The sequence below is a fragment of the Amblyomma maculatum genome, chromosome 3 (genome assembly GCF_055883805.1).
Source record: "Amblyomma maculatum isolate TAMU_Amacu chromosome 3, ASM5588380v1, whole genome shotgun sequence".
Taxonomy (NCBI): Eukaryota; Metazoa; Arthropoda; class Arachnida; order Ixodida; family Ixodidae; genus Amblyomma; species Amblyomma maculatum.
Genome location: NC_139346.1, coordinates 197,134,979 through 197,149,424, shown reverse-complemented (window position 1 = coordinate 197,149,424; position 14,446 = coordinate 197,134,979). Strand labels below are relative to the sequence as shown.

Here is a 14,446-nt window from a genome sequence, read left to right as displayed (position 1 = left end):
CCAGTTACACCGGGAAAAAAAGAAAGACACTCGATATGTCGATTTGCAGAAAGCAATGTGGATGGAGATCTACGCCGAACGGCGGAGCGAATTGATGGGCGGACCCAGAGTAGACCGTAACACGAAATAACAAAAAATAATCTTGCAAAATTATATGGTACTTTTATCGATGTAGTAGTGAAGCTGAGTGACAAGCGTTTAGAAAATGAACCAAATACTCGGCATATCTGCCCCAGATGTCCGAAACAAATTTCTCGTACATCATTAAACATGATTTCCATACAGCAGTCATTCCAAAAGAAAAAGTCCGCTAAATAACTGGCTCAACTTTGTTTCACAAATAGTACAAGGATATAAGCTATAAGGGCATTCTAATTATTATATCAAAAGAAAAGTAATAAAGTAATAAAGTAATCTCTATTTCGTGACTTAGGAATGACGTTTCTCACGGTAGAACAGTGGGACACCAAGAAGGCACACTAGCACTAATACTTTATAGTGCCTATACGTATGCTTTAGGGCTGTAGCCTGCTACCGCTTAATTCACGTCGTAAGTTTGCAGAACGAAATGACGCTACATCAATTGCTCCAATAAGGACACATCCTCTGTTTTAGGTAAATTCGGAAACATTATCATCTTCAGTCAGACTATGCCCACTGCAGAGTAAAGGTCTCCCCATATTCCTCCAATTAACCCGATTCTGTGCTCGCTGCATTTACGTGAACCCTGCAAACGCCTTAACCTCATTCACTGATGTAATTTTCCGCCACCCTTTCGCACCCAATTATACATATAAAAATAAAAAAATGAACCTCATATGTCGCCACCTTCGTTGAATGGGAGCATATATTTGCATGCGCCAAATGGCAGCGCATGCCTTTGTCAACTACTGCCGATCGATCCATGGTCAAGGAGTCATCCCAGTGGGAAAAAAGAAACTGCAGAAACATTTTTGTTGTCAAAGCATAATTTGCGTGTTTTGTGGCAGTGAACCTGCTGTGACAAAAAAAAAATTTCTGCAGTAACATAATTTTGTGCAGTTAATGCCGAAAAGTACTACGTCTGACGTTACGATCGACAGAACTGCAAATTCTTTTGTCGTATTTTTGACACGATTTCGTAGATTTTTTTCTCCGCTAAGAGCAGTGCCCTTCACCAACATTTTACCTGCAATAATTTTGTCGTGTATATGTTTGATAATATAAGAATTGCCGCGCTCAGTATTTTTAGTCCGCGAGAGAGAACTTCTATCAGTATAAGAATATAATAAATGACACATTATAGTGCAATCGGTAATCACATTTGGGATCCTACAACATGGTACATGTTATAAATTGTGTACTTTGCAACATGCGGTACATGTTATAAATCGCGGTAAATGTTATAATTCGCGTAAATCGCGTACTCGCGTGCAGCTGGCACGACACACAGGACTGGAACAAGGAGGAATACCTCTAATACATCACCTAGCTTAGCATGCATGTTGACAGGTTGTTATTATCCAAATTCCCTTAAATTTATGGTGCAAAAAAGGTGTACTATTACGAAAACACAAATATATGTTAAAGCATGACTTTTTACAAACTAAGAAAATAGAACGTGGATTTATTTACGCGATGTTTTAGGGGACTTAGTAACGCACTGTGGTATAATGTCACGCTAAAATAATGACGGAATTAAGGAACTCGTGTTTAATTTAATTTTATTTTTACTTGTGACTTCTATTTGCTGAGCGGGAACTGGTTTAATTCTTGTTAATTTCTCTTTGAAATCCCATGTTCTTTTATTTTTATTATTATTATACTTTACACTTCCTCTTCTACCTACATGGTCTGCATGGTTCTGTATGGTCTAGTTACAGGCACTATGTGCTTAGACTGACCGGAAGACCGTTCCTCACTACAGTGTAGTTGGAAGAAAACTTGGGTTGATTGAAGTAGTTACGGCCAATGATGCCTACGCAGCTGGACGAGCCTTCACGCGAGGTGTTCCGGCGTGGCTACTTCCTGCACTCGGAGCGCGAGCTTCTCGAGTACGAGGCGGTAACGCGCAAGGCATTCGACAAGCTCTCGAACCCGGCGCTCAGCGACCTGCTGGGCTCTGCCGTGCTAGGACTGGAGGACGAGATATCTCAGGTTCGACCGAATTTATTATTATTATTATTATTATTATTATTATTATTATTATTATTATTATTATTATTATTATTATTTTTGCAGCCGTATAAATTTACACAGGTCGTCATTCCAGGAGATATTCCTGACCGCTGGCAGATTGCGAAAAGGGAAACAAGTAGTGGAGGTGGTTTCAAGGCTGGTGATCGTCTAAACTGCATGGTGATGATATATTCAACAAGAAATGTAAATACTGATTTTTTTTTTTTTTTTTTTCAAAGCAAACTTCAGACTTGCGGGAATGAGACGACTACGCCATGCACGAAATGTTTGGTTTGCGGGATTTAACGTCCCAAAGCAACTCAGGCTATGAGAGACGCCGTAGTGGAGGACTCCGGAAATTTCGACCACCTGGGGTTCTTTAACGTGCACTGACATCGCACAGCACACGGGCGCCTTGCTTTTCGCCTCTATCGAAAAGCGGCCGCCGAGGCCGGGATTCGATCCCGCGTCCTTGGGAACAGTAGTCGAGCGCCATAACCACTGCGCCACCCCGACGGGGGTGCACGAACTGTGAAACTGTGAAATTACTCTACAGTACGCGATAAACTGTCAATGCGATTGAAATATTCTTCAGAACTGATTTGCTTATGCATGCACTCAAAATAAAAAAATACAGGAAAACTGAGCTCGTTGCAGGAATAACAGCGTTTATGATAGCTACCGATCTTTACGATATGAATTTCTATTTAGTAGTTGTTGCCCTAAATCAATCGATTGTGGACGAGCAATAATGTGCCTTACGGCATATTATGTGGTGATGGTTGCTCTTCTCTGGAATAGCTATGAGCTGTAGGTAAGTGTCTCCGCAATGCCTACAAAAAAAAAAAAAAGAGAAAAAAAAACGAGGGGGGGGGGGGGGCGGGGAAGAGGGGGGGGGGGGTCCGACGGTTTGATTCTGCCAATCTGCTCAGAATTGTGCGTGAGAGTCCGAACACCTCGAAAACGCGTTTGTTGTCAGCACCATGGCTCAAAAAAAAAAAAAAAAAAACGATGACTATTTCACGCGTAATTAGATCATCGCACGACCGGGTTGCGCTCTGGGCGACTGACATCAGTGAGCATCACTTTATGACACACGTGGCATTTAACCTTGCCCGTGGCAAATCTGTCCTTGATGCGGGCCCGCAGGCTTGCGGAACCGGCCGCAAGCGTACGGGGCGGGGCGCACGTTTTCTATCCGCATGCGGATGTAAAGCAGAAAGGGTTTTGTACGATTCTTTTGGGAACCTTCGGGGATCAGCCGAACGCTCCCAGCGTCCCGATTGGCCCGCCCAGCACCTCCTTCGATCCAATAGCATGCTTCCACAAATGACATTCAAAGCTGGCGCGCAACCTGTATACTGCGGGATGCTCCTGCTTTCTGCACCTGAGCGCAGTACGCTTGCCTCGGGATCGCCATGGCGTTTTTTTCGCTGTGCTCGCTGGCCCTCGTCAGCTGCCTCTGCAGTAGAGATTTTGAGTGCTTACGTGGTCACCACCGGAGATCTGAATCGGCATTTACTCGCACGCGGTTCGCCGCTGTCGACTCGTCGCTACCGACGTTCGAGCGGTACACTTCAACACGAGCTAATTCGAATCGAAGAACTCATGTAATCGCAGAAGTAGCACGTACCGGTCCCGTTGATGCCAAGACATAGGTGTGCAGTGGGAATAAAAAAACGTGAGTCTGCAATGGCCACATACATGAAGCGTTAAAATCACGAATGTTAAGAAACGTTCAAGAAGGAATGCTATGACGGTTCGGGCATGTAAATGTAATATTCGTGCACGATAGCTTACTAGCTAACATGGTGACCTCTTTTCTGGTGTGCACTGATCACTACGCTGCGAAAACCATCTCTTTGTCTCAAAAAGGTCTTATTTTGACTACCCTAATAGCGGCGAGCTTCCCGGCAAAAGCGGGCGTATCTCCCCAATCTATGCACACACCTTGAAACTGCTGTACACCACTTCCGTTTTGCCGTTTTCAGAAATTTTGGTGCTTCAAGCAAACAGGGCCATGAAAGCCCATTTGGCGCCGTCTACGCGACGATGCGCACAAGACTTTTCGTAGATGATAGTAGTGACGATAGTGCCAGTGACGAAGGGAAGTACGAAGCAGGTTCCGTCAATTGTTGCTGACACTTATAAAGTTAAGCTTGTGGGTGCAGCATGCATCTTCCGATTACAGGCCATGCGGTCCCCCGTCCAGCTCGAGGAGAAGGTTCGGAGTTACGTGAAGATGACCGTCGCGGACCTTCCTCGCTGCAGTAAGGTGAGGCACAGTTGCTTCTATGGGGAGGACAGTGCCACGTATACGGTTGTCCGTTCAGTCAACAGGTGTTATGTTTGCCCGAGTTCGTTGTTTCGTGCAACTGGTCTAGCGCATGACATTCCTTTACTATAATTCATAGTTTCCTATAGGAGTGACGTTCCAGTTCAGAACTGAGTTGTAGCTCTAGAAATGCCTTATATTAGGTGCATGGCACTGAAGTCGACCGGCAGGGAAGTTCTTTGTGTAGTTGCGATGCACAAAGCATACACAGGGGATCATGTCAGGGGTTGGAACATTACACTTCTTAGAGTTGTAGTATGCAGGGGCACCTCCTCGTGGGGGAGTCTAACGCGTCGTATCACACACTAAATCGCAGTTCCAGTGGCTGCGTTTCCTGAACAACACTATGGAGAAGGTGCGACCAGTGCATCGGGGCCAGGTGGTCGTGGTGCGCAATGCAGCCTTCGTCAAAAAGCTCGCCGAGATCCTCGAGGGACGCCAGAGGTACGCCTATGTCACAGCACAACTGTGTGCGTGCGCGTGTGCTTGCGCGTGTGCGTGCGCATCGGGGGTCTATAGGGGAATGTTTTTGTTGTTTTTTCAATTGTGATTTTTATCAATGTGGAGTTCTGCGCAGTACTCAAGGATGTCTATGGCCTTGAAGCAGTGTTTATCCCTGATCTGCTAAACGACCCATCACTGATGTATTTTCGTTGTCGATCTTCATATACCTATTGTGTATGTGGACAAGCCTTCTTCGCATCGAACATCTATAATCCACACTGGTATTCGCGCTGAAACCGCACAGAAGGATCAGTGTTCAGAAGTAAATAAGCTTGGGCAGGTTGGTAATTCGTCATAACTCAAGAAATAAGGCGCTTATTAACCAGCCTTGTCATCGTCCTCCTCTGTTACCGCACTATGTTTCTCGAATAAGGATAAGTATTCGCTCGTAGGCGTTTGGCAAAACTGGAACGTCTACGTGCAGGCGCACAATCGTCAATTACCTGGGCCTGAAGGCGCTGCTGGTGTTCTCCCCGCTGTTGGCGCCTAGCACGGAGGGCGGCGTGGCCGCGTTGCGGGGCCGCCTGCTGACCGGAGGCCTCAGCCACGAGCAGCTGCCAAGATGGCGGCTGTGCCTGCGCGCCGCCGAGGACGCAATGCCGTTCGCCTTCCTCGGCATGTACCACGACGTGTTCGTCAGGGAGCACAACGTACTCCAGCTGCGCGCCGCACTCGGGAGGGTCAAGGACCTGCTGGCCGCCTCCCTTGAGGACGTCGTCTGGCTAGCCTCCAAGGACGCACCCAGGGCCCTGGAAAAGGTCATTTTACACCAACTCTCACACGCATGTTTACAGTCATAAACATGTGCATGTGTGTTGTTTTGGAGCTTTAGCTATGCTGCGTTCATTTGCGAGTTTCGCGTTCCTGGACCTGAAGCACCTCATGCCTTCAACGGATGGCGCTTCTACTCGTGCCTCGCATGTTTCTCATCTCGCGCAGAGTAGCAAACATTGTCATCTTCGTCAAGATCCAACTGCAAACACTCTCGCGCTATCTAGTAAACATCATCGTCTTCATGAAGTTCCATCAGCGCCGCTTCTAGGTAAATATTGCAGGACTGCGTGTAAGTTTGCTTAAGAGCGGAAGTGGCGAAGACCACTTTATAGGATTGTTTTTACTAACGGGAGCATCACTGTCATCCCTACTATCATCACATTATAGCTGCTATGATCGTTATCTTCACTACCAATATCATCATCCCTAACTGCACCGCCATTACCATCGCTGCTATCATCCCCACGTTATACAAAAAGAATTACGATCGGTTTCTCGCGAGTCCGGCGTGGAGTAGTGGTTTGCGCGCTTGACTGGGTTTCACAGGGATAGTGGCTCGATTCCCGGTGGAGACATTTTTTTTGGCGTCAGTTCGTGCGCAAATTTTCCGCGAACATTTTCTATTGACGTTTCCGCAGCTTATGAGCCAGGAAAGGCTTTCGCCTAATACGCCATCATTCAAACGCCATCTTAACGCCGCAGCCGTGTCAGACAGGCTGCCGAGATCGGACAACTAGAAGCTAGACTAGAACATTGCTGAAAAGCTTACCAAACACAGAAGCGAGGCAAGACCGAAGCGGCAGCACGGGAAACTTGATTCAATGATAATTGAGCCTCTACACTTTTTGTTTTCTCTGGACTCGTGTCCATCAAGTACGTCAGTCTTACAGTGTGTGGTGACGGCAGACATAGAGGTCTGAAGCGAAGTGTTTATTAGACAAGCATTTAGAAGCAAGCTTGGAGGTGGCTTGATACTGAAACGCGACGTGCAGTCGTCGGTGGGCAGCGCAGCCACTATATCATTCAGTCGTGGCACAGAACTTCCAGATGAACTACAACCACATACGTCACAGCTAGGCGTTGGACCCTCCGGCGTCTACTGTTTGCAAAATGCACCGAAATTTTTTCGATGTTTATTTCAGAACAAAATTTCAGTTTTTCTCTCTTTCTCGGAGAACTTCCAGTTTCTTTCGGTGGTACATGCGACACCTCTCTGCGCGCGACAATCGAAAATGTTTTCGTTTGGCACGAGGCGGTTACGTGCAAACAATTCATGCTGAAATAGTCGCCTATAGCGCAAAAATTGAAATTCACTCGCTGTGAAAAGAAAGGACCAGTTGAAAATCGAGCCGTAGTACAGAAACGTAAATACGAGCTGCAAAAAAAAAATATATATATATATATATATATATATATATATATATATATATATATATATATATATATATATATATATATATATATCTAGGGTTGCTCAAAAGCACGGATAAATGAGCGAAAACAATGGAAGTAACACATGTGACGCTTATCTTACGTAAGCTAGTGCATACATGTGCCTAGAACCAGATATGTATGCCCTCATCTACGTGTGGGAGTAGCTTTATCTGGTCGGGGATAGCGGAAAATGAGTCGGACTGAGTAGAGTAAATGGCCGCAGCCGGAATTCACGAAGAGAGGGGATCCCCAACCACTAAATCAGCACGGCAATAGAGACCGGAGTGCAGGTGTACTTTGGAGAAGCCAGACCATGACAATTTTTCGTGACATATCCATAGTTTTGAGATGACGCTGGCTTGTTACGGTTACAAAGTTCGTCATCTTTCTTAAATACGGCGCGAAATCTCGTTTATTAAGTGCCAGCCTTGATAGGTTATCAGAAAGCACAATACCAGCAGATGAAGCTCAGTGTAGTCGTGGCTCCTTCTTATGTGCACCCGGCATTTGTTTAACGTAGTGGATAAATGCCGCGAAACATACAACTACACTACCCAATTCAATGATCTATTTGTCTCACCGCGCTTCAAAAGTTCGCGCTTTAATTCTCCCTCGTCACCGATTGCGACTCGTACTCAACAGCCAGCAAAATGTATAGCGTAGTCCTCAAAGTTCATTGAACCTCTTGGTTGCAACCCAAATTCAAAAAATAAAAATATACGAATTCTGCTCACTGTTATCTTATTTTTTTTTTTTTTTTGTCTAGACCGTTAACTCTGGCCCTTAATAGCTACAAGATTCTGACCATCGTAATAGACCGCGATGACGGCTAGTAAACTTCGCAATGAAACGAATTCGTCGAGAGTTAGAAGTCACAGCAAATTTCAAACTGGCGAACTTTTCCCTTTTAGCTGAAGCGCCTTGATTTCGTCGAGTTCTTCCCCGCCTGGGTGATGAGCGAGGAAGAGCGCAACGTCTTCTACGAGTCGGCAAGTACACTTCCATTCGCTTATATATCCCGCATGTGAACGCATCAACGAACACACTGATATGATAAACTGACGGCTATTTAGAAGTTACCAAACGGCCGGAGAACTGTTGGAAAGCATCCATGAAAGCAAACTAGATAAACCAGTGATTCCACTTTACATCGCCTTCTTTTTCTGAAAGCACCCCATCAATTCGTAACGGTTTTAGCTCTAATAACTACCAAAAAAAAAGTACTGTTTTTCTCTGCCCTCAGAACTGCCCCATCCTCTAGCCTCGTATCTCCCTCGCCATAGTTGTATTCCCTGAGGAATTCCCTGGATAGGACGCTGCAATACCGTGCTGGCAGCCAAAGCTGCCGGGGGAAAAAAAAAAAAAACGCTTTTTTTTTTAACGCACATTTATCGCGGGAAGTGGTGGAAGCGGTGCCGATCGAACCTCTGACAGTTCTACAAGTTTAGCTCCCTAGATTTTGTTTGATTGACTGAATTAGTTTTTGTTCGCGCCTACAGCCGCCTCCCCCGCTTTCTTTGTTTTCTCCTCGCTGGTGTTTTAGCCCCGTTTCCTCGCACATTGGTTTTAGCATTTTATATCTACCGGGTTGGCCCTGTACAGGACTTTATTGTTTTTATTTGATTTATTGATTTTATCCCGAGACGTCAACTTCATCTATTTCACCGCGACGACTGAGAGTATTTTTTGTGTTACCGCCCCTCACTCCCTCACCCTCTCCCTTTCGCTTTTATATTATTCTGCGCCCTTTAACAAATAATCAGTTGTTACTCAGCCTCGTGTCCTATTTTCTTCCTTGTGTGTGTGCGTTTTTCACATTTGCTCGTTCAGAGTGCCCTTTCATTCTGTGCAGGTCCGCGACGTCCCCGTGGGGAACCTTCTGCGCAGCCTGATGAGCGCTAAGTCGGCTCATGTCGACCAGCGCTTTCGGCGCCTGCTCTACAGCCCTTCACAGGGCGCGTGAGTTACGCCGCTCTCTATACTAGCTGCCACGGCGGGCATCGGTATAAGTTCGAGCCAATGATGTGCCTATCCAAGTGGAATTTCGTTTCGCCAATATGAAAACAGAGTTTCATTTGAAGCAGTGAGATCGCATTGTTTTCTAACCTCGCTACTACTCGCCTCTTTTCCAGATGGTTCGGGTCGGTGTTTGATGTCCACGTGACCTATGACCCGCAGAACAACACACTGTGTAAGATGGAGAACGCATGGAAGGTATTCCTGCGCTCAGAATAACGTTAAACCTGCTTCTTTCCCGCAGACATCCCAATGGCCATGTTCGCAGAACCGATGGGTTTCGACAACGCAGAGACGTAAGGCTGCGCGAGACGCGCGCATTTCACGCGTGCATAGGATGTACAGGCTTTCAAAATCGCCAGTCCACTGACTAGCGTTAGGATTGAAGGTGGTGAAAGGTGCCTGTCCCTGGCCCCTACGGGGCTGGGACGGTAGGTCAACGCCGCTTGCGGCAGGGGCTAGCCAGCCACCGATTTTTATATGTTGTAGGCCATCATTGCACCCGCCACTGTTTTGGTGGTGGACGACGGCTGTTGTTGCGGTGCGAGTCTTTCTCTCCCTCTTCTTTCTCTTTCTTCTCTATTTTCCCTTCTGTCCGCACGAGGCCTTCCTATAAATCAATCAGCGGCAGCGGAGGGCCCCGACGGGGTGGTGCAGTGGTGAGACGCTCGACTACTGTGCCGGAGTACCCGGGTTCGAACCCGACCTCGGCGGCTGCGTTTCGATGGAGGCGAAACGAAGAGGCGTCCGTGTGCTGTGCGATGTCAGCGCACATTAAAGATCCCCAGGTGGTCGAAATTACTCCGTAGCCCTCCACTACGGATCCTCTTTCTCTCTTTCCACTTTCACTCTCACCTTCCTCCCTTCCCTTACGGCGTGGTTGAGGTGTCCACAGAAAACAAGTGAGACAGTTACCGCGCTTTTCCCTTCCTATAAATCAATCAAATCAGGCAGCGGAGGCGACTCAGCTACAGAGCCAGTAGCAGGCCCGTGCATTTTCTTTTCTTTCTTCCTACAGCCACAACAACAACAACAACTAGCGTTAGTTAATTTATTTCCAGAGCATCCCACAACCTCCTGATGAGCTTTCGTATCTTATTGAAAACAAGACTCGTGCTTGCTTTAGTTCTGGGATGACTGCCTATGAGCTACTCGACCTTGGTTGTTCCGCAGGCCGCTGTACATTCCCCGCGTGTTGGCGGGTCTGGCTCAGCGGCTGATGGCTTCCGTGACGGGGCTGGGCTCGCTTTTCGACGTCCAAAGTGGTGCGCTACACGACTGGTGGGGACCAGAGACCCGCGACGCCTACGCAAACTACAGCCTCTGCCTGGGACGACAGTACAATGCCTCGCTCAGCGGACTCTTCGCCAACGCCGTGAGTGCTACGGGCACCAGAGATTCCCCTTCTCCCAACCTCCGCCGCCAGGCATCAGCTGCCTTCACCTTCTCTTTACGCTGACAGACCATATGTTTTACGTAGTGCATTACAACCACTGCCTAATGTGTCCTCTCAATATCCACCAGGACGCATTTTGCTTGAACTTGGCCTCTCATCCGCTGGTATAACGTGACAGCCATTTTTTCTTGATTCCACTGTATCATCTTCCGTGGCACCGACTTGCATGTGCAGGCGATAGCGGGAGCTTGTTGTCTTTTGAAAAACGTATAAGTAAAGCAAAATAATAGAATACAGAAAAGTTTATCCCAGCCACTTATACGAAGCGCCAACCTTGCATTGTCTACACGGGCAGGACCCGGGGCACCTCACTGGTTGACACCTTCTTTAGACGTGCCTTTAGGACCTCTGGGGCCACAACCTTAGTTTCGATTTTCTCGGCCAACTATACACTTTCTTGTCGCACTATACCACGCGGAAATATTGTTTCCGTTTGGAGGAAATGAAATCTGACTGTCAGGATTTGTAAATGGACATTTTCATCGGACGTCTTAAATTTTGCCAATTCGAATTTTACTCGGCCATATTTTTAGTTAACTCACTAACCACCACAGATCACCCATACCGAGACTTTGGAACCTTTATGCTGGCATTAAGCAAATCCGCATGCGTCAGAACATTATTTTCTTTTTTTGCCTGTCTTACTTTTCTAGCTCAAATTGAATCTACGATGCGACTTAGATACAGGTGAGGGTCCAGTATATGGGCATCGTCAACTCAAGTGCAGGCTGCAGGTTAAAAAATAAATAAATAAACGTCAGCTTTCGTAATCACTGCATCAGATGCTTTCCTCCATCGGAACACAGGCACTCGAACAACCTTGTAAGCGCGCCGCGGCCTCTGCATTATCATTTTACTGTGTCGTGCTTTTTCGCAGCAATACAGCTCGCTGACGGCAGAGTCCAACGTGCGCGACAACGCTGCCGTGGCCTTCCTGCACAATGTGAGTTGGCGACGCGCTGTTTCCTCGGCGCCATACATTTTTCAAACACACGGACCCACAAAAAAGACCACCTCCTCTCTCCGACCAGATGTACGCGAGGCACCTCAAGGAGCGCGGGATCAAGGGCAACTTCGTGCTGGCCAACCTGCCAAACGTCACCGCCGACCAGCTCTTCTACACAGCGTACGCCATGGTGAGCGGGGCAGGCTGCTGCTCTCGAGCAGCACGCAAACAGGAAGCTGTGGTCCGGCAGATTCGTGTGGCCGCAAGTACTGTTGCTCTGCGATTCGCAAGAAGTGTACCCCCCTGCACACCGGGAACTATCCCGGCGCGACGCCGTCCATTGGCGCAAAATACAAACAGGAACCTTTCCAAACCCATGGCTATATAGCAAAATTTTCCTAAATCTTATTGCACCTAGCTGCAAACACTGCTCACAACCGACCACATTTATTCACATGGTGTGGACATGTATACGACACAACGCAGACAATTCAGCTACAGTGGATGCGTGGGAGTCCCTCCTGCGTACCGCCAAGCTCGCCCAACAGCGCCAGCTCATTTTGCATGCATTGGAGGCCGCAGAGTCCCAAGGGATCCCTGCTGACCTTCTCTAAGCAGTGCAAACAGTCTTTCGGCTGGTTTCCCTTCTTTGGGAGTAAATAAAGAGTTTATCATCATCATCCTAATCATCATCATCATCATCATCGTCGTCGTCGTCGTCGCGTTTCACGCTGCCCATTTGAGCTCGCTGGGTAGCCGGTGTGCATCACAAGCGTCCGCAAAAGCCAGGAATGTGAACGTGTGTGTTCGGGAAAGGAACAATAATTAACCAACGGCGCAGGATCAATGGCAGCCTGACACAATGTGTTGTTTCGTCACGGCGACCTCCGCCGTTGCCGCTAAGGTATTTTGGTTATAGCGCAAAGTACTTCTTAAATTAGTGGGCGATGATGATGTTTGGACTGCCTTGTTGGTTCGGATAAGGGTTAAATGAAGTACTGACCTGTCGCTTATGCTTCGCTGGTAGTATAGCTCGTCGCTACCATTGCAGGCACAGGCGTACCATGTATCATTTCTCGGCGAACCTCTCAGCGAAGGCTTTGACTGTAAAAATTTTAAGCTTAAGAATTTAGTAATGACTTGGACGAGAACAACAACATTACAGGCGCAGAGTGTCTGTGGTACATTTGTGCGAAGGGGATAGCTGTTGAGGCGAGTTGTTAGTGCAGCTGTAAGATATCTAAATTCGCGAAAGTATGCTGCCAAAGTTAATTTTAACCAGTGATCGAGACTTGGGTAGGTCTACAAACACATTAGGCTACCGGCCCCAGAACAGGATCATGATATCAGTGGTGCATCAGGGCATCAATGGCATAATTTATACAGCCAGCTCCAGTACAGATGTAAAATCAAATTACATATTCTTAGCTGGATAGCAGTTGACGGGTATTTTCTGAAGCGCTATTGGAAGCAGATATAGAAGCAATTTGTACAACCATTCTTAAAGGGAACATTTTACAACAGGCAGCGGAGCATCGCAGCATCTACTTAGAGCTTTGATCAACTTCGCCGTCGTCAAGAAGCGCGTCTCGCTCAAGCCTGTGCATTTGCTTCTTCCCCGAACAGGGCTTCTGCGAGAATTCCAACGAAGGTTACGCGCAGCGCCATGTGAGAACCTCGACGGTGGCGCTCACGCAACACAGGTAACGAAAATGCGACGTCATAAAGGTACACCGCATGCACTTGCTTAACTCAGTTATCTTGCTGAACTAAGTTATTGACGCTTCACACATTTGCGCATGGGCAAATGCTTCATCTTGACTTTGTAATTAGACACTTTGCGGTCCAGTACTGGCAGAAAAAAGTTATACTGCAGTAATCAAATTCGTAGTAATGCGGAAAACGAGCACTAAGAGGCTTTCTGTTGTCTATTTCAGTTAATGGATTCGTGCCCCAAGCTCGCGGCCCGGCAATTACCCCTCCCTCCACACTTACTCCCCTTTCCACCTTAGAGCCCTGCAAATCCCAATATGTGTTTCACCCCTGCTTCTTAGTCCGCGCGGTTGACTCATCGGCTGCATACGCGGCAGTCGCTCCTTTCCACCCCTCCTCGCTCTTTCTCCTGCCCTATATATATGGCGAAACGAAGAGGCGTCCGTGTGCTGTGCGATGTCAGCGCACGTTAAAGATCCCCAGGTGGTCGAAATTACTCCGTAGCCCTCCACTACGACTCCTCTTTCTCTCTTTCCACTTTCACTCCCACCTTCCTCCCTTCCCTTACGGCGCGGTTGCGGTGTCCACAGAAAACAAGTGAGACAGTTACCGTGCCTTTCCCTTCCTACAAATAAATCAGTTTAATGCTGCTGTTGACGGTTCCTCAAGCATTCTTCTTTGATTAAAACCTCCCTCGTTAACCACAGAGCGCGTGACATCAGTATATGCTGTCATTTCTGACGTTGCTGAATTTATACCACTCCAGGTGGCGCGTTGCCGTGTGTGCGCCGCAGTGATGTCAATCGTGACGTCGCTGCATGCTGACCAATCGCCGCAACGCGGTGTTACACTAACGCCGCGGAACCGGGAAAGGTGCTTTTAACCGTTGCCCCTGCAAAAGCTGCTCAAAATACGCGACTACAAAAGCGGCCTCGGCACAGATGGCTGTTCTGCGAAGCGTTCGCGACCTTCGACTCTCACGCATGAACTGTCTTCTTGCAGAGTGAACATCCCGCTGGCGAACAGCGATGGCTTCGGAGACGCCTTCCGGTGCGTGAGGGGGACGCCCATGAACCCGCACGTCAAGTGCAAGTTCTGGAGGTTTCAGTAA

General features: G+C 47.5%; 2 protein-coding genes across 2 annotated transcripts in view; both read left to right on the top strand.

The window, feature by feature from the left end:
* Window positions 1-5,449, top strand: part of LOC146197376 (neprilysin-1-like) — a 25,699-nt gene extending 20,250 nt beyond the window's left edge. Inside the window, exons 11-14 of the mRNA XM_084597179.1 lie at window positions 1,966-2,136; window positions 4,349-4,432; window positions 4,809-4,936; window positions 5,389-5,449. Of these exons, the coding sequence (XP_084453305.1) occupies window positions 1,966-2,136; window positions 4,349-4,432; window positions 4,809-4,936; window positions 5,389-5,449 (444 nt within the window). The remainder of the gene's footprint in view (window positions 1-1,965; window positions 2,137-4,348; window positions 4,433-4,808; window positions 4,937-5,388) is intronic.
* LOC146197375 (neprilysin-21-like) lies at window positions 5,431-14,446 on the top strand. Its single transcript, XM_084596477.1, has 9 exons — window positions 5,431-5,754; window positions 9,057-9,163; window positions 9,337-9,395; window positions 9,465-9,516; window positions 10,394-10,595; window positions 11,554-11,619; window positions 11,708-11,812; window positions 13,249-13,325; window positions 14,338-14,446. Exons 1-9 carry the CDS (start codon window positions 5,593-5,595, stop codon window positions 14,444-14,446), a joined length of 939 nt encoding a protein of 312 aa, XP_084452603.1. The 5' UTR covers window positions 5,431-5,592.

Bases quoted from the DNA above. Each gene is read 5' to 3' on its own strand.
- LOC146197375 (XM_084596477.1), top strand. From the start codon at position 5,593: ATGCCGTTCGCCTTCCTCGGCATGTACCACGACGTGTTCGTCAGGGAG. The intron at 9,396-9,464 runs GTAAGATGGAGA...TCTTTCCCGCAG, and splicing joins CCCGCAGAACAACACACTGT to ACATCCCAATGGCCATGTTC. The intron at 10,596-11,553 runs GTGAGTGCTACG...GCTTTTTCGCAG, and splicing joins GCGGACTCTTCGCCAACGCC to CAATACAGCTCGCTGACGGC.